Source organism: Chenopodium album, chromosome 3 (genome assembly GCF_948465745.1).
Source record: "Chenopodium album chromosome 3, dcCheAlbu1.1, whole genome shotgun sequence".
NCBI classification, from domain to species: Eukaryota; Viridiplantae; Streptophyta; class Magnoliopsida; order Caryophyllales; family Amaranthaceae; genus Chenopodium; species Chenopodium album.
Genome location: NC_137836.1, coordinates 1816644 through 1844326, shown reverse-complemented (window position 1 = coordinate 1844326; position 27683 = coordinate 1816644). Strand labels below are relative to the sequence as shown.

The window sequence follows — 27683 nt, the reverse complement described above, 5'->3', positions numbered from 1 at the left end:
TTTTATATAGTAATCTTGTTATTTTCACTTTTTTACGTCGTGTCCCAATATATATCACTTTACACAATGTAACCCCAATATACATTTTGTTTCCATACGATAACATTAACACTATCCCGTCGTTAAAAAATTCCGTTAGTGGGTTCCACTCTCCATTTATTAATATTTTTTTTTATTGATTTGTGCGTTGAAAAACGTTCCGTTAAAAGTTTTAGGGGTTATTTTAGTCCTTAAGGATCCAAATTAAGCCCATATTTGGCAAAAAAAAAAAATAACTTAAACGCCTCGTTTTGCTTATTGAGAAATTTCTCGATTTACGTGGTCACGTTTTAACACACAAAATGAGACATTTACGTCATTTTTTTTTTTGTGAAATATGAATTTAATTTGGACCCTTAAGGACCAAAACAACCCTCAAAATCTTTACCGAAATATTTTTCAACACGCAAATCGATTAAAAAATATTAATAAATGGAGAGTGGGACCCACTAACGGAATATTTTAACGGCGGGATAACGACAAAGTTACCCTATGGAAACAAAATGTATATTGAGATTACAGTGTGGAAAACAAACCGTACATCGCACGGGCTTCATTAAGTAAGATCTAATTTTCACAATCAAATTGAGTATTATAATATTGTGTTTGAAGCTTAAAGCTTGATAAAGCTCATGACTCACCTACAAATTTGAACGAAAACTATAACGAGCTTAGCTTAACCAACCCAAGTTGAATCTCAACTCACTCGATTATCACCCCTTAATTTTACAAAATATTGTAAGATTAATTTTTTTGGGTTTTTCTAAGCTATGCCCTTAAGGTTGTCGAGTTTTTAAGGTGTACCCATGCTTTTTCAAATTTCTAAGTTGTGCCCCTCAACTCACTACCATTAATGAATGATACCCTCTTTGGGACTTTCACGTCACCTATAGTTAACTATAAATTTAATAAAAGATGATAAAAGGTAAGGAAATGATACGAGAAAGAAATCTTAACCACAACAACCCGAATAACGAAAACTAAAGCCACGAAATCACTCTCAATTAACTTTTAAATAAATAATAAGGGTACATTTTAGTATTGATAAGAAGTTGAAGGGCACGGTTTAGAAACTTGAAAAAGCATGAGTACACTTTAGAAGCTCAACTACCTTAGGGGTATAGGTTAGAAAAAAACTTTTTTTTTTTTTTTTTTTTTTTTTTTTTTTTTTTTTTTTTTTTTAACTCGAGCGTATAGATTCAAATTTGAGTATTAAATTACCAAAAAAATCACCCTTAAAAGTTAGAAAACAAACTCTTTATTTATTAATGGTTGAAGTTTGGTTTCCAAACACACTATTAGACTATTAGTATTAGACACAAGCCGCCGCATTACCATTTAAACTATACGAGGAAGCAAAGTAGAGATGAAGTAGAAACATAATTCACCAATGGCAGTTTATTCCTTTGTTCTTCTTCTCTTCTTTCTTCTTCCCTCTCTTCCCTCAACTTGTCTCAATCACAAATTAATTCACAATTTTTTCTTCCTTTCTTTTCTTTGAATTATACTTAAAACTTTCCAACAAAGTCAAGTAACTTAATTTTTCACAAAAACTCCTTTCACACATTCAATTAATTTCATCAAATTTCTTGTTACTTCTTGCTATATAACCTCATTATGCTTTCTTTCTCTTGAAATTTTCTCAACATTTTTTGGTGGGTTCATTTTACTAATCGATATTGGTTAGCAACTATGCTTCTAAGAGCCCACATTTATGTGTTTTTCGTTGTCCTGATTTTATGTAATTGTTTGTTTGGTTTTGTTTCGGCTTCGTCTTCGGCTGCTGCTTATAACCTTAGTCTTCCTCATGAACACCCTTACCCTGAACATATTGTTCGAGAATTTCACAGGTTAGAATTCAAGCTCATTTTTCAATATAGTAAAGCTATAATCTTGTGAGTTTAATACATTTTACCTCATTCATTCTAAAGTAAGCATTAGATTTAGGAATAATTACATTGTTAATCTCTGTTTTTTGCTTCAAAATCTCTGCTTTTTAGTACATGGTTTAATTTATAAAGTTAAGGAAAACAATGAGAATGTATCAATTATTCAATGCATTCTACTTGGTTTTTATGCTTAATTAAATTTTTTCAAGCATATAATAACATTATTGCTGTAATGTAGTAATGATTTTGTATCCGTTTTCGTGCAACCTAGATTACTACGTTCATTTGAAAAGAGGCGCGGAATTTGAACTATAAACTGTTTTTTTTTTGTTCAGTAATTTGTCAATAATAGTTATGCTCTGTTTTCCTCTGTTTTAAGATGAATTTGCATACCTCATTATGATATTTTAACATTCTAGATTACACTTTTTCCATCAAATTTCATCTGGGTATTTTCTATTTTTTAATGGGTATTTTTTTAAAAATAAAAAAAAAGAACTAATGTTAAAATAATACGATTATTTAAACATAATAACATAGGTTATGTTCTCTGCTTTTCTTGCAGGAGAGTTAATATGTCTCTAAGCAGAAGGAAAACCCTAGAAACAACCCAAGAAAAGGACCAGTTTTCTTGTGTAACTGGTAATCCAATTGATGACTGTTGGAAATGTGACCCTAATTGGGCCGGTAACCGGCAACAATTAGCCGATTGCGCAATCGGGTTCGGCTACAAGGCACTTGGTGGCAAAGGTGGTCCTATCTATGTGGTTACGGACTCAACGGACCCGGACCCACATAGGCCTAAGCCGGGGACCTTACGTGACGCGGTTAGCCAACCGGGCCCGGTTTGGATAATATTTGCTAGTGACATGCTTATTAAGCTTAAAAGTCCTCTAATAGTCACAAGTTTTAAGACAATTGATGGACGTGGTGCTCATGTTGAGGTAACGGGTGGAGGGTGCATATCAATTGAGCATGTTACAAATGTGATTATTCACAATATTAACATACATCATTGTTACCCTGCTGACTCGGATGGTGACGGGTTACATATTTTTTCGTCTAGTAACATTTGGATAGACCATTGCACGTTGTCTAATTGCGCGGATGGTCTAATTGATTGTACCGTGGGATCGACTGCTATCACAATTTCGAACAATCACTTCTCTCATCACGATAAGGTGATTTTACTAGGGCATAGTGATGACTATGTTGCTGATCGAGGGATGCAAGTCACGGTGGCATTCAATCGATTTGGTGAGGCATTGAATCAACGTATGCCTAGGTGCCGGTTTGGGTATTTCCACGTCGTGAATAATGATTATTCGAGTTGGGTTGAGTACGCGGTGGGTGGTAGCTCAAGACCTACAATCAATAGCCAAGGGAATCGATACATTGCACCACCAAATCCAAATGCCAAAGAGGTAGAGACCATCTTTTGGGTTGAAACGTTACAATGCATGTTTTTTAGTACTCTTTTAGATCAATCAAATGCCCTTTTTACTAAGTTCACATGCATTCAAGAAAAGATGAAAGTGGCTAAAATGTTGCTTTCCTATAATAAAGCATTCATAACTTTGAAAAGATTCTTTCTTGATTTAGTGACGCATTATAGATAAGTTTTGCTTTAATTAGTGTTTAGGCTATTCAATATATTGTGCTAGTGTTGCATAAAACCTATTGCAACTTTGCAAGATTGAGCTAGCTAAAAGGATGGCCCCAAAATAGAGACAGTTACACAGATATTAATAAGACCATCTCATACACGATTTTGCCTCTAAATTTTCACTATATAATTTATGATATAGTAGAAGGTCAGGGGTTGAGTCAATATAACAATATATATATATCGAGATAGAAATTATAAAAATTAACGTGTGTACGTGTGTGTTGATTGGGCAAGGTAGGTTACAAGAAGGCTGGATGCAAATGGGCAAGAGTGGGAGAGCTGGAATTGGAGAACAGAAGGTGATTTAATGGTGAATGGAGCTTTCTTTGTGCCATCAGGTGATGGGGTCAATCCTCAATATACTTTGGCTTCAAGTATGGAGCCCAAACCTGCTGCTTTTATTGACCAACTTACTCTCAACGCAGGCATCTTGCTTCCTAATGGGTATGTTTTTTCCCCCCTTTTTGTCTCCATCTCCATGCTTTTAAATTTATAAGCGTAAGAGATCAAATATGGTCCTGATTCATAAAACCGACCCCATTTTTGAGGATTAAGTATTCTAACTTATTATTATTGTTGTCGATTTATTAATGTGATGTTGCTACATCCTACATGCATATTAGTTTAAGTGATCAATGTTATTATTGTTGTTTAATTTATTCGTTATGTTATTAATTTTGCTGAAATAATGTCATGCTTCATTATAATAATTTGAAAATCATGATCATTTATTTCATACGAGTATAATAAATGATGACAAATTGCTAGTTTTCCAAAAGAAGTTACACCGAGTGATGTGTATTAGTCATTTGTAGTGTGAATGAATGATATATACATTCAAGTGTAAAATAAAGACAACTAACAAGTAACCAGATGTATGCTTTTGTGTTCTGCTACTATTATTTTACTATTATTTTTAATATTGAATCTCATAAATTTGTTTGAACAGCTTAAATTCATCACATCCTCACCTATATATACTTGGACCGTTTCCAAATCTAAATCATGGTTAATTACTAATGCCATATCTTCACCAGGTCACCCATGTTATATTGCATATATTCTGTGGTCTTTTTCCTCAATTTTCTGAAGATATTTTCAGAGTCTTGCCCTACACAATTTTCTATATGTCATTTTTAACCCTTTTTTTCTAGATAATGCATTTATTAATAGAAGATGTGATTACAAGTACTGTAGGCCAGTAGGAATCTTCTACAATCTACATAAAAGTTCAAAAATCAAAATATTGTGATTTATTGATAGTAGATTTTGTTCTTAAGCAATGAAGGGATATCATTTGTCTAAAACATTGGTTTGCTAGTTTTTGTTTAATTTGATTTTGGTCTTATTTACTATCTTTAATGATTATAGATTATATGGTGTACTAGCTAATGTGTTGGTGTCTAACACACTAGTGATAGTACATTGATATAGTTAACGAAAGATGATATGCATTAATGTTAAATTGAGAATAAATTAATTAATTAAGCAGGCAGATAATATAGTCGAAAGAACGGAGGTTTATCTTTTTTGTATGGTCATGCCATTTAATTGAATGAACATGAAGGTTTTTTTGAAAGTGGCTCATTACATGTTGATTTAGTGTACACTAAAATGTGTTCCACACTTATTAGAAAGAAGCTTTTAAGTGTAAAACTTTAACATAAAATATATTGCAAATTAGCAACTAAACCAACATAAAATAGAAGACATTTACTTTAATTTATTCTAGTACAGTTCATAAAGTGAAAAATATTAGGACACTTTTTCACATGGAAATATGGAGTGCTAACATTATGAAAGAAAGGATATTATCATGAGATTTGGTCGATATTATTGGCCTAAATTTGGTTTGCAAGTCAAAGTTGTAAAGTAGTACAATAGGTATCAATTATCATGTTTAAGAATTTTTCACTGAAATTAAGGGGGGTGGCTGACGCAATTTCTCAAGCACTTGTTTGGGAATTTATTCTTAGCATATTGTACCTTTTTTTTTTTTTTTTGTATGTTTTCTTTTTTTTGGATCAAAAGATGCAAAGATCAAATGAATGAAGTTAACATTTATGTTGTTTAAAAAAAAAAAAAAAGAAGAGAAAAAAGAGTTAACATTTATGTGGAAGCTTATTACTTTAGTATGTTGATGTCGATTCATATGATACAATGATAAGGTGTGATTAGGACAAGTCGCGCCATAAATTTATTACAACAGGCTATTGTAGAAAGTACACTAAATTTATTATATAGTCGTTTGAATCATTTTGATTTTGTTTTCAATCTATCATAGATCGATGCAAAGAAATTAACATTTCAATTTTAACCGTTGTTTGAAAGCTAGGTATCAATTAATTGTTCATTCGTCATGTACATTGTTTATTGATACATGAGTGATTAATAATGCAGAGGCATAGCAAATCCGGGATCATCAAGAGGTAGCGGCATTAGTAGTGGTGGCGGGCTAATTCCTGGCGGCAATGGCGGTGGTGCCCCAGGAGGCATGTATGGCACGGGAGACGGTTACAATAATCCTCCAGGAGAAGGAGGCTATTATGGAGGGGATGGAGGGTTGTTTTTTAGCAGTGCACCTCCTTCACCTTGTTGTCAAACTTCCATCATTATTTTGTCTACAATACTTATTTTGACTTTATATTTTACCACAAATAATTATTTTGTTATATAGCTAGGCTATAATTTATTTTTATTTATAATTTATATAGATAATTCAAGGTCAAGATTATACATATCTATAAACACTTCCCCTTCCCTCCCATGATAACAAAAAAAAAGTTGGAAACATTTCAACAACCAATTCAATTATGAATTGTTCCCACCTTTCATCAGACCAAATTATAGCTAAGTTGAAAGAATTAAAAGAAATTACTTCTTAATTAAGCAAAAGGTTTTGCATGCCCCATGCATGATATGATTGTGATTTTATATAAATGGATGTAAAATTAGAGACTATCAATTTGTCTCTTGAATTAAACTAATTAACTAAGTGGGGTTTAAAATTTTTATATTTATATATTTTTTCTTAAAAAAAAAAAGAAAAATATACAGTGGCATTTTATAATAATAATAAAAAAATAATTAAAATCAAATGAGATCCCAATATATATCCATTCCAAACCGTTTAAACATTAACTTGAGTACAAAAAAGCTTAAGATGATAGTTAGTGCATTGTATGTAAAAGGTTCATTTGACTTTTTATTACACACAACGTCTTAGGAAAGTAAAATTTAAAAAGTACAAAATACGAAGTAATAGGGTTTTGATTATAGACAATTACAAGTATAAAAGTTGAAAAAAATATATTATTGAAAATTTGTTGATTAAATAGAGGGAAAAAAAAAATTATAGTAGGTTATTATATACATGAATGTAGGTGAATACTGAATAGTGATTTATAAGCTTTCAAAATGTCTCTTGAATCAAACCTTCTAATGGGTTTAAATGGGATCCTAAATAAGTAATAAGACTGGTAGAGAGCCACAATAAAGAACAGTTATATGTCTTATTTAAAATTTAATGATGATTTGAACAGATAATGATGCTTGCATTGCAGCATTGTTTGAACGCCAATGACTAATGACAATACCTAAGAAAGGGAGGGAGAGTTGCTAGATTCAATAATGTAGGCATAGGATTATGTATACACAATTGAAATAAATAGAGTATAAATTGATTAAGCTTTATAAATGGCTAACATATAAATTGATATGATAAAAAGGTCACATTATCTACATCTTAAAAGTTAAAACAATATTATCCATATATATCGACCATGTGCATAATCAACAATTACAAAAGATATATGATGTGATGGCTTGGAATAACTAGACAAGGGAAGTTAAGGAGACCTCATACTTTTTTTATTAAATCACAAATAGAAGTAAAATAAAAATTCGATAGAATTTTCTTATTATATTCAAACAACTGCATAAAATGTATCATGTGCCGGTGGTATAATGGTGTAGAATGACTAGATAAGTGAAGATAACAAGGTAATTTTTTTTTTATTTTTATTTTTTATCTAACACTAAAGTAAAGTAGAAGTAAGATAGCTATTCAAAAAAACAAAAAAAAAAAATAGTAGAAGTAAGATAAATTAAAGAACCAAATTTTAAAATACCAAAGAGAGCAAAACACACTTTTTTATACAAGTTTTTGCACAATGTATTAAAGAAACCAATTTATGTATGAAAAAGTTTTCAAAAAGTCTAATTACATAGAGACACAAACCAAAGTTCCCACGATTATTTTTGGGTGGTACCAAGTTCGGCTGGCCGAGCTCAAATCTCGACTAAGACATAGTTTTTGTCTCTTATAATTATTTTATGTAATTATTCACATTACACCAACCAATACACATCATTTTCCCTATAACCTCGGTATTATTGTTAATTATGCATATGAAAAATTCAAAAAATAGAGTCACAATCAAGAAAACTGTGAGATAGCCCCAAAACAAACGAAGAAATTTTCAACAATTTAGGGTCCTACTATGTATTTTTGCATTGTTTATCAAGTGTAATTGCAATCAACTTTGGGAAAGGCATCAAACCATATGGAAAAAGGGCCCATAAATTGTGGGCACACATTAATGAAGTGTGCCCAAAAGTATTACCACCCTAATCTTCTATTCTTCCTTTTTTTTTTTTTTTTTTTGTGAACGGTTCTATTCTTCTAGTTGATGTGTCTTGATCCTTGCAAATTTCAATTGTATTAAACGGGTCAAAATTTTATACTAATATATAAAATGAAATGAAGAATACTCTATAGAAACAAACCTTTAATTAAAAGGATCTTGCTAACGAGCGTCCCAGGGCGTTAGATAAGGATAAATTATATTGGTTGAAATGGTATTAAGTTAGGAATTCATGACAAAATCACGCGTCGTTTGGTGTAATTAATGTTAATTTTACTCTAATATTTGCACTTTAATTCTCTTATCTAACACCCCGGGGACGCTCATTAGCTTTTGCCTAATTAAAAATATAACTACTCTCCTATCTCTAATTATATAACCTGGGGGGAGGGGGGCTAGGGATGGCAATGGGGCGGGTCGGATGCGGATGATGGTACCTCCATACCCATACCCGCCTAAAAATCTTATACCCATCCCCGCCCCACCACCCGTGGCGGGTACAATATCCACATCCATACCCGCCCCACCGGGTACAAGATAGGATCCATCCCCACCCCATCACCCACTTGGATATTCATACCCACCTCATACGCGCCCCAAAATCGTCCCAAATCCTTTGCCATGATGCTCTATTGTATCACATTAATGACGATTATATCAAATTATAGGTTAAGAAAATTGGGACTTTCACTATTCAAGCTTATTGGGTCTTAGAGGGTATCAAAGAGGAAGCTTGTTGAAGGAAGTTCGACCGAACATACTCTGAGGTTCGGTCGAACCTTGAGACAGGGAGTTGTGCAATTTCAGCAAAAATGAAGGAGTGGTCGAACCACTATAAGTTCGGCCGAACCACCCTAAGTTCGACCGAACCCTGGGTTGGTTCGGCCGAACCTCTGTGCGACTCTGTTTTACGGTGCGATTTCAGCCCGTGTTACTTGATTAATTTCTAGCCCTTGGATTGCCGTTTATTACCTAGACTATATATAGTTTGGTTTTGCTTCTTCCCCAAGTATTCACAAAACTTTAAACACTAAGAGAGGGTTTATGAGAGTTTTGGTGAGGAGCATTGGAATGATATACAATTCATGCTTGTAATCTTGATTCATTCATCATCAATACTACTCCATAGTGCTAGGTGGGTTTTTTTCTCCCGGTTCTCGGGTTTTCCCACGGTAACTTTGTCTCCCTTTTATTTGCTTTAATTTCTTCATGGTTGTTCTTAGTTGTTGTGCTTGCATGTTCTTCATTGTTGTGGGTTGATTGCAATTAGTTTGAGCCCTTAATCCTTTCAATTGGTATCAGAGCCAGGTTGAATCTTTGGTGTTTTAGTGATTTTGGGTTGTGTTAAACTTGAATTTGTGATTGAGTTACAAAGTTTGAGTCTTTAGGTATTCAAAGATTGAATCTTGGGTGTCAAGTTGCATTCTTTGTTGTTGAAAACCTATTGTGAACTTTGTGTGTTTGATTTGCAATGGAGGAAGGCAAGTTAAAAATTGAGAAGTTTGATGGGAAAGACTTTGGGTTTTGGAAGATGCAAATGGAGGACTATTTGTATCAAAAGAACCTATTTTTTCCTCTTTCTAGTAAACCATCGGGTATGAAGGAAGAAGAGTGGAAAATATTGGATAGACAAGCTCTTGGAGTGATTAGGTTGACATTGGCAAAGAGTGTTGCTTACAATGTCAAAGATGTGACAACGACGGTCGGTGTGATCAAAGCATTGACAAATATGTATGAGAAACCATCGGCTATGAACAAGGTGTTCTTGATGCGTCGTTTGTTTGAAATGGAGATGAATGATGGTGGTTCCGCCCCGGAACACATAAATGAATTCAATTCGATAATTTCTCAACTAGCTTCGGTTGAGATCAAATTTGATGATGAGGTGAAGGCCTTGATTTTGTTGTCATCGTTGCCTAGGAGTTGGGATACCGTTGTAGCCGCCATAAGCAACTCCTCCGGGAATACGAAGTTGAAATGTGATGATGTGAGGGACTTAATCTTGAGTGAGAGCTTGAGAAGGAAGAACTCGGGTGAGTCATCGGGTGGTGCATATTCTAGTGAAGGTAGGGGACGTGGAAGACAACAAAGAGGTGCTCAAAAGGGAAGATCGAAGTCTAGAGGGAGGAGTAAGTCGAAAGGGAAGGTGAACATTGTGTGTTGGGGTTGTGGTGTGAAGGGACATATTAAGAGGGATTGTCCTAATCCCAAGAAGAAGGGTGGTTCAAACCACAAGAACCACGATGATGCTAGTTCATCGGTTAGCTTGGCATCAAGTGATGAACTTGGTGATGCATTGATCTTGAGCGTTGATAGTCCCATTGAGTCTTGGATCCTTGATTCGGGAGCTTCATTTCATTCTTCTCCATGTAAGGAGATTTTCCAAAACTTCAAGAGTGGTAAGTTTGGAAAGGTGTACCTTGCGGATGATGAACCGTTGGATATTGTGGGGAAGGGAGATGTTATGATCAAGACTTCAAGTGGGAGCTCATGGAAGCTTGAAGATGTTAGGTACATACCTAAGCTAAGGAAAAATTTGATTTCGGTGGGTCAACTAGACTCAAGCGGTTTTAGAACCATGTTTGGTGAAGGTACTTGGAAGGTGTCAAAGGGAGCTATGGTGGTGGCTCGGGGCACGAAGACCGGCACTTTGTACACTACCTTAGGGTGTAAAAGCATGATTGCTACAACCGCAAATGATGAGACTAAGCTTTGGCATACTCGGCTTGGTCACATGAGTGAGAAAGGGATGAAATTGCTAGCTTCAAAGGGTAAGTTGTCGGGGTTGAAATCAATCGACATGCAATTTTGTGAGACATGTGTTTTTGGGAAGCAAAAGAAGGTGTCTTTCACAAAAACCAAACGGTCCTTGAAGAAGGAGAAGCTAGAACTTGTGCACACGGATGTTTGGGGCCCATACCCCATCAAGTCCCTTGGTGGTTCTCACTATTTTGTCACTTTCATTGATGATTCAACCCGGAAGGTATGGGTATATTTCATGAGTCACAAGTCGGAAGTGAATGAGAAGTTCAAGACTTGGAAGGCGGAGGTTGAAAATGTTTCGGGCAAGAAGATTAAGGCAATCAAGTCCGACAATGGAGGAGAGTATGAGTTGGAAGCTTACAAAAACATTTGTAAGGAGCATGGCATTGTTTTGGAGAGGACCATTCTCGGTAAACCTCGCCAAAACGGGGTAGCGGAGCGGATGAATAGGACTTTACTTGAGAGGGCAAGGTGTATGAGGTTGTTTGCGGACCTCCCAAAATGTTTTTGGGTGGATGCCGTTAGTACCGCGGCTTACTTGATAAACCGTGGACCTTCGGTGCCCTTGGATTTCAAGATACCGGAGGAGAAGTGGAGTGGTAAGGAGGTGTCCTACACTCACTTGAAGACCTTTGGTTGTGTGGCCTATTTGCAATCCGAGAAGAGAGATAAGCTAGACCCAAAGGCCATCAAATGTTACTTCATCGGGTATGGATGTGAGAAATACGGTTATAGATTGTGGGATCCTAAGAATCGAAAGATTGTTAGGCATTGTGACATCACTTTTGATGAGTGTTCTTTGTATAAGGACAACTTTGGTGGAAAATCCGTGGAAAGAGAATCAATAGGAGATGAGTGGAAATATGTTGACCTAAAGGGTGAAGTTAAAAGTGGCAAGGAGGTTGAACAAGTAGAAGTTGAGGTGCCAATTCAACAAGCATCTCCTCAACATGGTGCTCATGTCTCGGTGGATTCGGATTCTAGTGATTTGGATGATGATGATCATTTCGAGACGGATGAACGAGTAGTTATGGGTGAGCCCGTTGTGGTTCAAGGAGAGCCTTCTACACCACCAACGGTGAGAAGATCATCAACACCAATCAAGCCACCTAACCGATATTCTCTATCCTTGCATTATTTGTTGTTGACGGATTCCGGTGAACCGGAATGTTATCAAGAGGCAATGGGCATGGGTGACTCGTTGAAGTGGGAGCAAGCAATGGAAGATGAGATGTCTTCATTGGAGAAGAACAACACTTGGGTGTTGGTTGAATTGCCTAAGGGCAAGAGAGCACTTTTGTGCAAGTGGATATTTCGAAAGAAAGAAGAACCGGATGGTACAATTCGGTACAAGGCAAGACTTGTGGTGAAAGGTTTTTCACAAAAGGAGGGCATTGATTATCATGAGATCTTTGCTCCGGTTGTGAAGTTGACCACTATAAGAATCTTGTTGGCTATAGTGGTTTCGGAGAACTTATTTCTTGAGCAAATGGATGTAAAAACCGCGTTTTTACATGGTGATTTGGAGGAGGAAATCTACATGAAGCAACCGGAAGGGTTTCAAGTTCCGGGTCAAGAGAACTTGGTGTGAAAACTCAAACGGAGTCTATATGGGTTGAAACAAGCTCCGAGACAATGGTACAAGAAGTTTGACAATTTCATGCTAGGCAATGGTTTCGTGAGAGCGGAAGGTGATCATTGTTGCTACTTTCAAAGGTATGACAATGGCTATATCTATTTACTTTTGTATGTTGATGATATGTTGATTGCGGGAACTAGTATGCAAATTGTCAATGGCTTGAAAAAGAAGTTGTCTAGAAGATTTGAGATGAAAGACTTGGGTGAGGCCAAGCAAATACTTGGCATGAGAATTTCTAGAGATAGCTCAACGGGTGTGTTGAAGTTATCTCAAGAGGAGTATGTCAAGAAGGTGCTAAAAAGATTTAACATGATGGATGCTAAGCCTCGAAGCTCACCTCTTTCAAGTGAGCTCAAGTTGACAAAGGAGGATTGCCCAAAGACAAGGGAAGAGAAGGACAAAATGGCCATTGTCCCTTATGCTTCGGCCGTTGGTAGCATGATGTATGCTATGATTTGCATGAGGCCCGATATTGCTCACGCAGTGGGAGTTGTGAGTAGGTTCATGTCAAATCCGGGTGAGAGACATTGGGAAGCCGTGAAGTGGCTATTGAGGTATTTGTTGGGTACTTCAAGTATGGCTCTTTGCTTTGGAAGAAATGGAGTTGTTTTGGAAGGTTTTGTTGATGCCGATTTTGGTGGATGTTATGATTCAAGTAAAAGCACTTCGGGGTATGTGTACACTATTGGTGGTACGGCCATTAGTTGGATGAGCAAGCTCCAAAAGTGTGTCTCTATGTCTACGACGGAAGCCGAGTATGTGGCTATGTCGGAAGCGGGAAAAGAGATGGAATGGTTGAAGGGTTTTCTTGAAGAAATGGGCATGAAACAAGATGTTTGTGCGTTGTATAGTGATAGCCAAAGTGCGGTTCAATTGGCTAAGAATCCTATGTTTCATTATCGCACTAAACACATCAAGAGACGCTATCACTACACTAGGAGTTTGGTGAAGGATGGCACGATGTGTTTGAGGAAGATTGCCGGTTCAAAGAATCCGGCGGATATGCTCACTAAGGTTGGCTCTAGTGACAAATTGAGGTTGTGTAGGACCTCAATTGGACTCCATCATTGAATTGATGGAGTGTTGCGCTATGGTGAAAAATTGCTTTGATGAATGTGTTGAGTGCTCTTGAGGAAGGAGTGTATATATGGATGTCTATGGTGTATGCATTATTGATCCTATCTCCAAGTGGGAGATTGTTAGGATTAGTGTGGAGATGCATCAATATATGGAGGCATAAGGAAGAATCAAAGAGGAAGCTTGTTGAAGGAAGTTCGACCGAACATACTCTGAGGTTCGGTCGAACCTTGAGACAGGGAGTTGTGCAATTTCAGCAAAAATGAAGGAGTGGTCGAACCACTATAAGTTCGGCCGAACCACTTTAAGTTCGACCGAACCCTGGGTTGGTTCGGCCGAACCTCTGTGCGACTCTGTTTTACGGTGCGATTTCAGCCCGTGTTACTTGATTAATTGCTAGCCCTTGGATTGCCGTTTATTACCTAGACTATATATAGTTTGGTTTTGCTTCTTCCCCAAGTATTCACAAAACTTTAAACACTAAGAGAGGGTTTATGAGAGTTTTGGTGAGGAGCATTGGAATGATATACAATTCATGCTTGTAATCTTGATTCATTCATCATCAATACTGCTCCATAGTGCTAGGTGGGTTTTTTTCTCCCGGTTCTCGGGTTTTCCCACGGTAACTTTGTCTCCCTTTTATTTGCTTTAATTTCTTCATGGTTGTTTTTAGTTGTTGTGCTTGCATGTTCTTCATTGTTGTGGGTTGATTGCAATTAGTTTGAGCCCTTAATCCTTTCAATTAGAATTATACATAGTGGGTAACTCAAAGAATTATATTTTTCATACTTATTTATACTTTTTTATTTATTTTTGAGCCATAATCATGGTAAATTAAAACCAAGCTTTCAAAATTTGTGAAATTTTTTAAGTAATAACAATTTCATATTATTGAATTAATATAAAGATTCTTTAATATTTTAAAGAGTTTTCAACTAATCATTTGTGATTTATTTATATATGTAGAAATTAATGTGGATCGAAAATGTTTGTTCGAAACTCTCATCAAATATCACCAATATTTATTTCATAAAGATTATATTATCAAATGATTACATTGAATTACGTGATATCCTATACTCGCAAACAAATAATTATAAATGTTATTAACTTCAATACCAATGTAGTTGAACAACACTTTTATCCAGCTAAAACATTTGAAAATTATCACCAAATCCAGGAAAATGTCTCAAAATCAAGAAAAATAATTTGGGAAATTCTCTTTGATAACACATTAACACTATATATAGTTCTTCATTTTCACAATGGTAAATTGCGAAAAATCTTATTATCCTAAATATAATACGAGTATAAAAGAGGAATCTCCCAAATTAAAAAGTATATAAAAAATATCCGAACTAAATTAAAACAACGTAACGGTGTTTTGGTATGCACAAGTTTTAATACATGTAATACGAATCTAACATTTTCTATCAATGGGTTTAATCAATATGAAACAAATTATATTAAATTTATTAAACTTAATAAATTGCGCACATTATAATGTGAATTATTGGTCATTCTTGAACCTAAAAACAAGAAAAAATCATCTATTTCTTCCAATGAGAACCTGGGTGATACGATTGTAGAAGGTGGAATTTGTGGAGCGACCTCATCAGCAATACAATGTGAAGCTTGGGCATGTCTCGAAACTTTAAAATGGGCAAAGGTTCAAGGAAAACAGGGGATCTTCTCCTTTCTGATTCTATTTCCCTTCTTAATGTTGGAAACAGGTAATGCAAACGGATGACTCGCGCCCGATCGGGCGAAGATGGTCAAGGAAAAATAGGGAACTATCGCGCCCGATCGGGCGGGCTTCGCCCGACCGGGCGGCGGACAAGAGTTTTTCTACGAGATCTCTCGCGCCCGATCGGGCGGGCTTCGCCCGACCGGGCGGCGGACTCGAGTTTTTTACGAGCCCGATCGGGCGGCTTCGCCCGATGGCTCGCCCGGGATGGGGTTTTCAGATCGCCCGACCGGGCGGTGTCCGCCCGATCGGGCGCGACGCAGCGTCTGGAGAAATTCGATCTCGCGCCCGATCGGGCTCGCCTTTTTTTTCCTAGGTCGGTTTGCTTTGCCTGTTTCCTTTTCCGGGACTCATATAAATACGAGTCTTGCCTTTTTCATGAGATTTATTCACTTTCTAGCCGAAAACACAAACCTACCTTTTGAGATTTGAACAGTTCTTGAGCAATTCCACTCTTCGAGTTCGGGTGCACGGATTACGGAGAGAGTTGCGTTAAACTTGGGGGGCGTGCGTTACCAGGAAACTTGTACCGGTGGTGGCGTATTTTGCTTCTAAGGCAGTGGATTTTGTTCCACGACGCGACTGTGAGTTTGGGATCTTCAATCTAGGAAAGTTCTAATCTTTTTGTTTGTTATTGATTTCTACTGTTATTTTACCAACAATTTAGAAGCGAAATATTTTGTTTTATTCTGTTGATATCATGACTAGAAATTCTCAAACTCGTCTATACCTAGATCTGTCTAAGGTTGAGTCTCTTGATGGAATTAATTATAAGAGATGGTCACAAAGGATGTTGATTGCTTTTGAACAAGTAGAAATTGATTATGTTTTGTTTAGGGATGCTCCAAAACCCATTGAGCAAACCAATACCATGATTGAAATTCCTAGTACTTCTGCTCCTGGGAATAAAGAATCTAGCTCTAGTCAAAGGATCACTACTGTTATTGCTAATGAATCTGAAATCAAGAAATTTGATCGTGATAATAAATTTGTTAGAGGTCATCTTTTGAACAGCATGAAAAACAACATATTTGATTTGTATGTTAATATGAAATCTGCTAAGGAGATGTGGGAGTCTTTAGAGAAGAAATATGGTGTTGATGATGCTGGGAAAAAGAAGTATGTGACTGGAAATTGGTTGAATTTCAAACTGGTTGATACAAAGCCTATTATGGACCAAGTCCATGTGTATGAAAATTATGTTGCTGAAATTCTTGCTCAGGGTATGAAGATGTGTGAAATCCTTCAGGCTAATGTTTTGATTGAAAAATTACCTGATTCATGGTCTGATTATAGAAATCACCTCAAGCATAAAAAGAGGGATCTAACCCTAGAAGAACTTGTGAGCCACATGAAGATTAAGGAAGCCAACAGGCTTAAGGATGTTTCCTCTAAGCCTAAGAATGTGTTAGCAATAAAGGCTAACCTTGTTGAATCTGGTGCTGACTCTGACAAGAAAGCAAGTGATAATCGTGCCAAGAAGGGGAGCTCTGAGAAGAAGGGAAATCTCAAAGCTAAGGGCAAGATTGGGAAGAAAGTCACTGTTAAGTGTTGGTCGTGTGGTGAAGTGGGGCACTTTGCTTCACAATGCAAAAACAAGAAGAAGAAAAATCTGAAATCGAGTGGAGGAATTGATATGTCCATTTTATATAGTGTTTTACCCCCGTCGCTTGGTCGGTATTAGTAGTGTTTTTGGCTCTTTTGGGCCACTTTTATTACTAATTTGTGTGTTCTAGTGTTTTCGTAGTTTTAGTTGTATTTTACAGGAAATTGCACTCTTGGAGCATTTTCCCGGGCTTTATGGATCAACTACGGAAGCTAGAAGGATACGACTACTTTTGGAGCCCAAGATCGGTGTGAGCCGGTGATTAAGGGCTCGGTAATTGGGATCCCGAGGCATTTGGACCAAGTATTCAAGACCCGAGGAGGAAATCCGGATTGGGCCGAGAAATCAAGCCCAATCGAAGTCCAAGCCTCAAAGTGAAGCAATCGCCCGATCGGACCACCTCTAGCACGATCGGGCGCGGCAAGGCTTTGTTGCTGAGCGTGCTATAGCGCGCCCGATCGTGCGAGCCTCTAGCACGATCGGGCGACGCTGATGGGAAGGAACGCGAAGAAAAAGGCGCGCCCGATCGGGCGCTCGTTTTTAAGAGACCTGATTAGTTTAGCCTTAACTTTTGTTTTAGGAAACGTTTATATATGAGTTTTGTACGGAATTTTTGTTTATCTTCTTTCTTAGACTTTCTCTCTCTACTTAGGATTTTTCTCTCTCTTAACTTTTCTCTCAAACCTTGTTCTTGATTATTTACATTAATACAGATTAGTTGGTAACGATTTCTCTTCTCTTAATCTTAGTTGTTTATTTTATTCCTTTCATCATGACTTATTTTATTGCTTTGATTAGTTTAGTTTTTACTATGTGTGAGTAGTTTTCTTTCTAGGGTTATGGGGATCCATAAATAATATGAAGGGGTAATTTTTTATTGTTAATTGTCAATGCTAGATTAATTTCCTATTGATTGATTTAATGCTCCGTGACTAGATTTGCGCAGATCTTTTATGCATGAGTTTAACAATATTGATTCGAGATTCGATAGATGAGAATTGATGTTTAGGTCTAGTTTCAATAGACATGTTAATTTATAAATGGTTAAGTCGAGATTCGAAAGATGAGATTTAATACCGGTAAATTAATTGTGTGATTGTAATACGTAGCGAAAGCCCTTTATGATCTGATTAATGTATGCATTGATGAATGATTATTATATTCTACCCTGGAATATTATTTATTGGTGAACCTATGCCCTAGATCCTTTTTATATATTGTTTTCTCCCTACTCTCATCCTTATTCAAATTTACATATTGGTTACGTCATAATCTAGATTATACTAGTTAATTAGGAATAGAAAGACACGTTTCTCTGTGGATTCGACCCTACTTCCCTATCTACATTAGTTAGAGGATTTAGGAAATACTTTTGATTAGGGGATACGACTTTACCCTGTGAAAATTTGGCGCCGTTGCCGGGGAAACGATTTTATTTTTATTTCTGATTGTTTTTGTAGTCTAGATTATTTCCCTTTTGTCCCAGAGAGCGTTAGTTCTCTGAGACAAATCTCATATTTGCTTCTAGTTTTTGTTTATGCCCAGGTGTTCCAGATCAGGTTACATCCCATTCGATCCTGAGATCGAACGTTCCTTCCATAGACAGAAAAATTTCTACAAGCAAATCCTGGCGGATTCTGGTGATAATAACAATAATCACCGCGATCCTCCAACTAGTTCTAGCGATTCAGAGACATCATCAAGTGCAGAATCAGAGATGACGGCTCCAAAGAATCTTAGTGATTATTCACAACCAAAGCTTACGGATTTTCCACATCTCACCCCTACTCCGGCTCTTGATGGGGTTCAATTTGAAATTAAACCTCAATTTATAACGATGATAGAGAGGAAGCAATTCAGTGGAGCCAAGGGTGAAGACCCGAATCTTCACATTGCCGACTATTGTCAATATTGCAACACCATCAGGCAAGCCGGGGTCACTCAAGACCAAATCAGGGAGATTCTCTTTCCCTTCTCTTTAACTGGAAAAGCTAAATTGTGGTTTAATGGTTTAAATAGAACTACACTTGGTATAACTGACTGGGAAACGCTTGTTTTGAATTTCTATAACAAGTATTATCCTGCAGAGAGAACATCAGTACTACGGAGTGCGATCTAGAACTTTGCCCTAGAAGCCGATGAATCTTTATATGAGGCTTGGGAGAGGTTCAAGGATTTACAAAGAGATTGCCCCCACCATAATTTAGCGCAATGGCAGTTAATTTAAGCCTTTTATAATGGCCTTGGAAATTCTTCTCGAATAATTTTAGACTCTGCAGCTAGTGGGAGATTTATGAATCTTGATGTTGAAGATGCAGGTCAGGTTATTGAAGACATGGCGATACACAATTCCCAATATGGGAACCCTAGAGGATTTTCTAACAAGGGGAAGCGTAGTGTCGACTCTGTATCCTTTTTGCAAGCTCAACTAACCTCTATTTGCCAAAAATTAGATAATCTGAGCACTGCTAATGTAGCTAATGTTTCTGCGATTAATAATAATTCTAATGAGGCTTTCTGTGAAAATTGTGGTATTGTAGGTGATATGTCCATTTTATATAGTGTTTTACCCCCGTCCCTTGGTCGTTATTAGTAGTGTTTTTGGCTCTTTCGGGCCACTTTTATTACTAATTTATGTGTTCTAGTGTTTTCGTAGTTTTAGTTGTATTTTACAAGAAATTGCACTCTTGGAGTATTTTCCCGGGCTTTATGGATCGACTACGGAAGCTAGAAGGACACGACCACTCTTGAAGCCCAGGATCGGTGAGAGCCGGTGATTAAGGGCTCGGTATGTGATACCGGGGCTATTGGATCAATTAATCAAGACCCAATGAGGAAATCCAGATTGGGCCGAGGAATCGAGCCCAATCGAAATCCAAGCCTCAGAGAAGAAGCCAGGCCTGATCGGGCAAGCATACGCCCGATCGGGCGAGTGCACGCAGAAGCAATCCTCAAGGAAGAAGTGCGCCCGATCTGGTGAGCGTAGGCTCGATCGGGCGCAGCATACCAAGCAAGGGCAGAGCAAAAAGGCGGGCCCGATCGAGCGGCCCTTCGCCCGATCGGGCGCGTGTTTTTCTTAGTAGCTGATTAGTTTAGTTTTAATTCTTGTTTTAGGAAAGGTTTAAATACGATTATGTACGGAATTATTAGCTTACCTTCTTTCTTAGACTTTCTCTCTCTACTTAGTATTTTCTCTCTCTTAAATTCTCTCTAAACTTTTGTTCTTAATACTTCCTTTAATTCCAGATTTATTTTTGGTACAATTTCTTCCCCTTTAATTTCAGCTATTTTAATTGCTTTCTTGATTATGCTTTTAATTATTTACTTGATTGGCTTAGTTATGATGATTAGTGAGTAGTTCCATTCTAGGGTTTATGGGGATCCATAATTAATATGAAGGGATAGTTTGTTATTATTGATATTTGATATTGCATGATAATTTCCTATTGAATTGTTTTAATTCTTTGCAATTAGATTATGAATCGAGCAGATGTAATTTGATTGTGAATGTTTAGCAATATTGAATTGATGAATCGAGCAGATATTAATTTAATGTTAAAGGCTATTTTTAATAGGAACTTAGGTCTAGTAAATTGCGAGAGCCTGTTAGATCTATGTTGATTAATAAATTGCGAGAGCCTGTTAATCATGTTATCTGTGCATTGTTAATTATTAATTGCTTCGTTCTATCCCGGAATATTAATTATTGGTGAACCTGTGACCCTAGGCTTCCTTATTATTGTTTCTTTTCTCCCTAAACTTATTCTTCGTAGTATAGAATTCATACCTAAAATTATTGGTTACTTAGATAATTTAGATTATAATAATTAATTAGAATTAAAAAGACCTGTTTCCCTGTGGAGTTCGACCCTACTTCCCTATCTACTTTAGTTAGAGATTTAGGTAATTATTTTTGATTAGGGGATACGACTTTACCCTGTCAGTAGGTCATTGGGAGCAAGATTGCAGGAGTTCCGTGGAGCAAGTTAATGCCTTCCAAGCTTATAGGCAGAATAACCCATACTCTAACACCTACAATCCTGGGTATCGGAATCATCCGTACCTTTCCTACCGGAGCACTAATGTTCAAAATCCACCACCACAAGAACCACAGGCGCCACAGCAACAGCAGCAGAAATATTATCATCCCAATGCTAGCCAGAAGAACCAACCACAACAACCCTCCTCATCTTCTGACCCATCTCTGGCGGAAATTAGAGCAATGTTGGTTAATATGCAAAAGCACATGGAGAGTAGAGATGCGACAATTGATCAAATTCTAGCGCATAATAAAATTGTAGATAATCAAATTGCGCAACTCTCCGCTACTCTACAAGCCCGCCAACAGGGAGCCGGCGCAGCCAGCCAACCCGACCTACAGATCAAGCATTTGCAATTACTCTAAGGAGTGGTTCAAACTATGAAGGGCCCTCTATGCCCAGAGTTGATGAACCTATTTTATTAAATAATGCTAATCTTGATTCCGTTAAACCAAACAATGTAATTGATAGCCCTGCAGGGCTAAAGGATAATACTAACACATCTAATTCTACATTGCAGGGTACAACTCCAGAGAAGGTGGCTACTCCAAACAAGAGTAATAATGCTCCAAAGCCAATTATCAAACTTCCATTCCCCAATCGTCAATTGAAGACAAACTTGGATAAGCAGTTTGGTAAGTTCCTGGAGGTGGTAAAAGATTTGAAGGTAATAGTTCCCTTTACTGAATTGATCACACAAATCCCCTCGTATGCAAAATTTATGAAAGAAATATTGACGAGAAAAAGGTCTATTAGTGAGGTAGAGACAATAGCTTTCACTGCAGAGTGTAGTGCCGTACTTCAAAATAAGTCTCCACCTAAATTAAAAGATCTGGGTAGTTTTTCTATCCCTTGTCATATTGGCAATCTCTTGATTGATAATTGTAGGGAATAGTTTCAAGCCTTTAAAAATCCCACTAGCTTGAACCCCACTGTGATCATACACTAAAGTACGGTGGCGTCCAAAAGGGAAGAAGATAGAGCAAAAGAGTCGCCAACAAGTTTTTAAGGAACTTGTAAACCATTCACGAGGTGAAGGTTACACCCCTTAACGATCCAAGAGATCGTTAACTCCATAAGGTCATGAACCAAATAAGGGTCCGGGGATGAAGGTACAAATCCAACCTAAAAGAGATTGAACCTGCCCTAATAATAGGCCTCTACTTTATTCTGCTCGTATTCATGTGCACTTTCTGACTAACATACAATCAATAGGATTAACCCTAAACCTGTTTAATCTATGTTGGTTGAATTTAATGCACAAACAAACTATTATTGGCGATCACTTGAATTATAATCACAATTAACCTAACAAGATTATTAATTATCTTATTAAGCGTGATTGCAAATACCAATTCCCTTTAACCTGCAATAAAAGGTGATCAAGCAATAACAATATACAATAATATGCATATCAAGCAACATAATGAATAATCATCATCAATCATAATCATAAATGTTAGAAAGAACATAGGAATCATCATATTCTTAATCATGCTTAATATTAAAAACACCCTAGACATGATACTAGGAATATCATAATAATAATATAAACATGATGTCTACATCATAAAATCAATTAATCAATAAAGTACTTACTTGGATGCCTCGTACCTCTTTCTAATAACAAAATACACACGTTAGTAACTTCAAGGAAAATAATAAACAAAACAATTAAATTAAATAATTGAAAGAGAGATTTGGGACCAAACCCTCAGAAATTAAAACCTTTCACGTCTAGGGCGAAGGCAACTTCGAATATGGCTAGGTGTATCAAGATCTTATGAATGAGGAATTTTGTGTAAAACAAGCAAAGTATTAGAAAAGAAAGAATGAATGAAAGATTAATGATTCATAAACTAATTTGTTGACGATTGAAGATTGTAGATGAATGAATGAAAACGGAATTTATTAAAACTTAAGAATAAAAGAAGTGGTGAATGATAGATGATAATCCGTCACCCAAAACGGAGTTTTTGATACGATATTTATAGAGAAAATCGGCCAAAAAAGATAATTTATCAAAACAGAGTTTGAAGATCGCAAAAACAACTTGGCGCCAACCCTGGCTCATTAGCGCCAGGACCAGTGGCTAGCGCCAGGCGCCAATGGCTGGCGTCTGGCGCCAATCCTGGTTCCAGGCGCCAAGGCCTGGGGTTGGACGCCAAACCGGCTTTTAACACGTTTTCGAAAAACTGATAATTTTACCGTACTGGAAGATAAAATAATATAATTTCAGTCGAAAATGCTATTTGATCTTGATTAAAACTCTAAAGAATCCTAATTGAATTAAGAATGATAAGAACCTTCTAGAATGTTCTAGAAGACCAAAACCATTCCTAATTACATTAGGAATGATAAATCATATTAGGCCCTCCCCTAGATCATTGGGCCGTACTTAAAACTCAAACCGGGCCCAGTTTAGTAAATTGGCCATAAATTCCTCAATATTCATTGGAATTGGGCTTATAATATATCGTTGGAAAGGTCTTTACAAGCCCCATCCAACTACACCACTATTGGACCCATATCATGGACCAACCAAACTGGATTGGCTGTTTTCTTAAAATAAAGTTTTCAAAAACAGAGAGAAGAGAAAAGAAAAGAAAAGAAATAAAACTTTCCGCAACACTAGACCTTTCTACACTTTCGTTTCATTAGATTATGATTAGACGTGAAAGGTACTCATCACCGGGTTTGGTTTTGGGGAGACACAAATGGGTGTCTACAATAATGCATTATGTGATTTGGGTGCTAGTGTTAGCGTCATGCCATTATCTGTATGTTCTAAGTTGAATATGGGTAAATTAAAAACTACCAATATAACTCTACAAATGGCCGACTGTTCTTTCAAATACCCCTTAGGTGTTTTAGAGGATGTCCCCGTTAGAGTAGGTAAATTTTATATACCTGTAGATTTCGTTGTTCTTGATATGGCCGAGGATATGCAAACCCCAATTATTTTGGGTAGACCATTCCTTAACACTGCAGGAGCAGTCATAGATGTAAGAAGTGGTAAGTTAACATTATCAGTAAGGGATGATAAAGTTGTTTTTAATCTGAATAATGCCCCTAAAAGCTCCATGACTGAGGAGAAATGCTTCAGTGTTAATGTGGTTGTAAATTATTCTAACAAGCCCCAAGCTCTTGAAAAAGATCCCTTGGAGGCGGTATCTTATGTTGCATCCTTTTCAGATGAGATTGACAAATGGCAGAAGGAAGTCGATGCAATAGAAAGAGCGTTTTACACTGTTGGTCTTGGTTTCAAAGATGAACAGGTGGAACCGATCGAGCAAGTTGTGCGAATCAAGCCTGCGGTAAATGTTCCGCCAGATCGAGTTGCAAGTGTTGAACGCAAAGACAATCTGAAGCAACCTTCGATCGAAGAAGGATTTTTAGTGCGCAGCATTGAAGATCCCCCAGTCCAAGTCAAGGAGGACCCACCAGATAAGGTAATTTGGCGTCCCACAGGGTATGTTAGGAAGCCGCATCGCAACCTGAACACCGCTAGACCGGGTGAGAAACCACCCGATCAAGCGTCAGGCCAAGGGTCCTAAATATTGTACTTGGCAAGACGGTCGTGCGGGACCTAGATAAACCAGCACTTTGCGGGAGCCAACCCGTATTTCTTGCTTTCTAGACTAGTGTTCCTTTTTATTTAATTTTATTTTTATTTTAGAGAGGCGAGGAGAGTGAAATTTTACCGTTTATAAGTGTTTTTGTACAGGTATAGGTTTAAGAGGTCGAAAGAATTAGAAAAATTTGAAGACGAAGAAAAGTTAAGGAAAACTGACTGGGCACGGGCCCGATCGGGCGCGAAAGCAGGGCATATTACCAGCCTTAAATTCGTCCGATCGGGCATGGCTGCCCGATCGGGCGCCCAAGGAGAGCTGGAAAGTCGAGCAAATTTTGCCCGATCGGGCGAGGTTGCCCGATCGGGCGCGCAAGTTCAGTTAGACACTCGAGTAAATTTCGCCCGATCGGGCGAGGTTGCCCGATCGGGCGCAAATCGAGTGAAGGAAAAGATATGTCGGGCGAGTAAGAGGGCGAAAATTTCGTTCGTGTTTGCGCCCGATCGAGCGCGCAATGGAGATTCTGGACATCAGCATTATCCGCCCGATCGGGCGAGGCTCGCCCGATCGGGCGCGCCTATTTTGGCCGTCCCTTTAAACTTTTCCTCTTCTTTCTTTCCTCACTTTCTTCTTATTTCATCTTCTTCTCCATTACTTTCTCTCTCTAAAACCTCCATTTTTACACCTTCAACTACACTTTCAATCCAAGATCTCCTCAAATTCATCCATCAAAACCTCAATATTCTTACATATTATTAATCCTCACATCTTCCTCTACATTTCCCACCTATTTTCTCCTACTTTCCCTCATACTTCCTTCAAACCCTTAGAGAGAGAAAGCTCCAAGCATCAAATTTTTCCTCATATAATGGCCTCAAAACGTTCAAGGACACAAAGGGGTGAGAGTTCGAGGGTACCACAACCAACGGTCAACCCGGATCTTCAAATTCCGGGATGGGAGGAGGTTATCATTACCTCGGAGGAGCAACGGGTTAGGATGTTAAACCTCATCGATCGCCAGGTAATTTCTACCCGTTTTATTCATCATCCTACACTAGTTAGGTTAGGCTTAGATAAATATTTGGAAAAATTGTTCAAAGGTATAGGCATGAGTGGTTTCTTTCAAATGTGCTATGATACGTATGACTACTTAACATTAGAATTTATTTCAAGTTTTAATGTTATTAAAATGAATGCACTAATTACTCATGTACAATTCCGATTATTAAACAACGATGTGAGACTAACTCTTAAAGAATTCGGAAAGTTGTTTGATTTAAAATCGGATAAACCAATTGAACCCTCTCAAGACCACACCGCCGTGGTCTATAAGAGGCTAACTGGGGAGGATTTAGTTAACCTCCAGCATGCCAAAGGGACGTGGATTCAACATCCCGTCCCAAAACTTTGGCAAAGATTTGCCGGCCTCACTATTTTTGGGAGGCATAAACCGGCAAATGTTAGGAGAGATGAATTGGAACTTTTGGCATCCTATATAATTCCTACCGCCGAAAAATTGAACATACCCCATAGGATAGCCAATCACTTCCAAAGGGCGGCCAATGCGGCCGAGGCTAGTAGGTCTATGGCACCTATTTATTTTGGGGGGTTAGTGACCCACATTGCTAGAAAACACCTAGGTTGGAACCCGGATAGGCATAGGAAAGTTGTAGGGTCAAACCTCATGGACCTATCCTATTTAGGGAGTTTGAACTGGGTGCAACCCGTGGGGAGTGACACTTGGTGGATAGTCCACCGACAATCGTGTAGAAGGGATCAAACCTTTACCTTACCCAACCCCGCCTTGACCAAATTTGAGAAGGGGAAGCCTTATTATACTTTCGAGATTAATGGTCAAGGTGAGGTTCAACCACCTCACCCTTCACCACAACCCCACCAATCCCCCCTAGACCATTCCCCCTCTCACCATTCACCAAACTACCCAACACCTCCACCCTTCACCTATGGCATACCCACTTCCTCGGTCGACTATAACGTCGACCCCAATGCCCCTTATGACTTTTCGGCTTTTAGGAGCCAATTAGACCGTATCGAGACGGGGAAAGGGAGAGTTAAGGGTATGATGCAAAACCTAGATTCTAGGTTAAGCACCTTAGATGGGAAGGTTGGTTACATAGAGAGGAACCTCGGGAGGGGTCTATACCCCATGTATGACGATTATGTCCGTCGGGGGGCTATTCCTCCCGATTCACTTACTCCCGATTGGTTCCAATACCCCCAAGGAGGGTATTCTCACCCCGGTGCGTATGGTACTTATGTGGACTACTCTTCAGTCCACGGATATGGGGGTGATGCTCCTTTTGGGGGTATGGGGGGGAATGTGGACCCTAACTACTTTGCAGGTGGTTCGGGTTATGGTGGTGCTGGACCGAGCCAGGGTGGTGCCGTCTCGAGTCATGGAGGAGGATATGAGAGGATGGATGACGATGAGGAGTAGCTCTTCCTAGCTACCCTCCCAAGTCAATGAGGGCATTGCTTGATTTGGCTTGGGGGGAGATTTCTTGTATATATGGTAATCCTTTTTCTCTTTTCTCTATTTATTGCTTTCCTAGGTTAGTTTTTATTGCTTTCTTATATATGAGAAAATACAAAAAAAATTGAAAAAATAAAAAAATTTAAAAATACGTTCCAATGAATTATAAATTATGCTTCCCTGTGCCCCTTACTTGAGAAAATTGTTTTGATTCTTGGTATTTGATGATAGGCATTGTGGATTAGTTGATCATGATTTGATGTTTGATTGCCTTGAAACCTTAACATGCGTCAATTTTGTCCAACTACTTGTGAATATAGTGCTTGACTGGTTGATTTGGTTAGGAATGTGTGTTAGTTCCTGGTATGTCAATAAATTTGAGTATTGGTTTGCAACTATTAGTAATGTTTGTATGATTCATTATTATGCACATTGTGGAGGACAAAGGCATTTGTTCTTTTAGGTAGCCTCCAGAAATTGTAGATACATTTGTTCCCTTCTT

At 37.7% G+C, this 27683-nt stretch overlaps 1 protein-coding gene and 1 non-coding gene across 2 annotated transcripts; one reads left to right on the top strand and one right to left on the bottom strand.

Moving 5' to 3' along the window:
• Window positions 1–1099: 1099 nt before the first annotated feature.
• On the top strand, window positions 1100–6306 carry LOC145610204 (putative pectate lyase 5). The gene is made up of 4 exons (XM_081665489.1): window positions 1100–1889; window positions 2494–3352; window positions 3836–4041; window positions 5998–6306. The coding sequence occupies exons 1-4, from the start codon at window positions 1732–1734 to the stop codon at window positions 6272–6274; spliced, it is 1500 nt and encodes a 499-aa protein (XP_081521615.1). The 5' UTR covers window positions 1100–1731; the 3' UTR covers window positions 6275–6306.
• A 12867-nt stretch (window positions 6307–19173) lies between these two features.
• On the bottom strand, window positions 19174–19280 carry LOC145625785 (small nucleolar RNA R71). The gene has a single exon (XR_014110688.1). It is a non-coding gene; the product is annotated as a small nucleolar RNA R71 (small nucleolar RNA).
• Between the last annotated feature and the right edge of the window lie 8403 nt (window positions 19281–27683).

Bases quoted from the DNA above. Each gene is read 5' to 3' on its own strand.
- LOC145610204 (XM_081665489.1), top strand. From the start codon at position 1,732: ATGCTTCTAAGAGCCCACATTTATGTGTTTTTCGTTGTCCTGATTTTA. The intron at 1,890-2,493 runs GTTAGAATTCAA...CTTTTCTTGCAG, and splicing joins ATTGTTCGAGAATTTCACAG to GAGAGTTAATATGTCTCTAA. The intron at 3,353-3,835 runs GTAGAGACCATC...TGGGCAAGGTAG, and splicing joins CAAATCCAAATGCCAAAGAG to GTTACAAGAAGGCTGGATGC.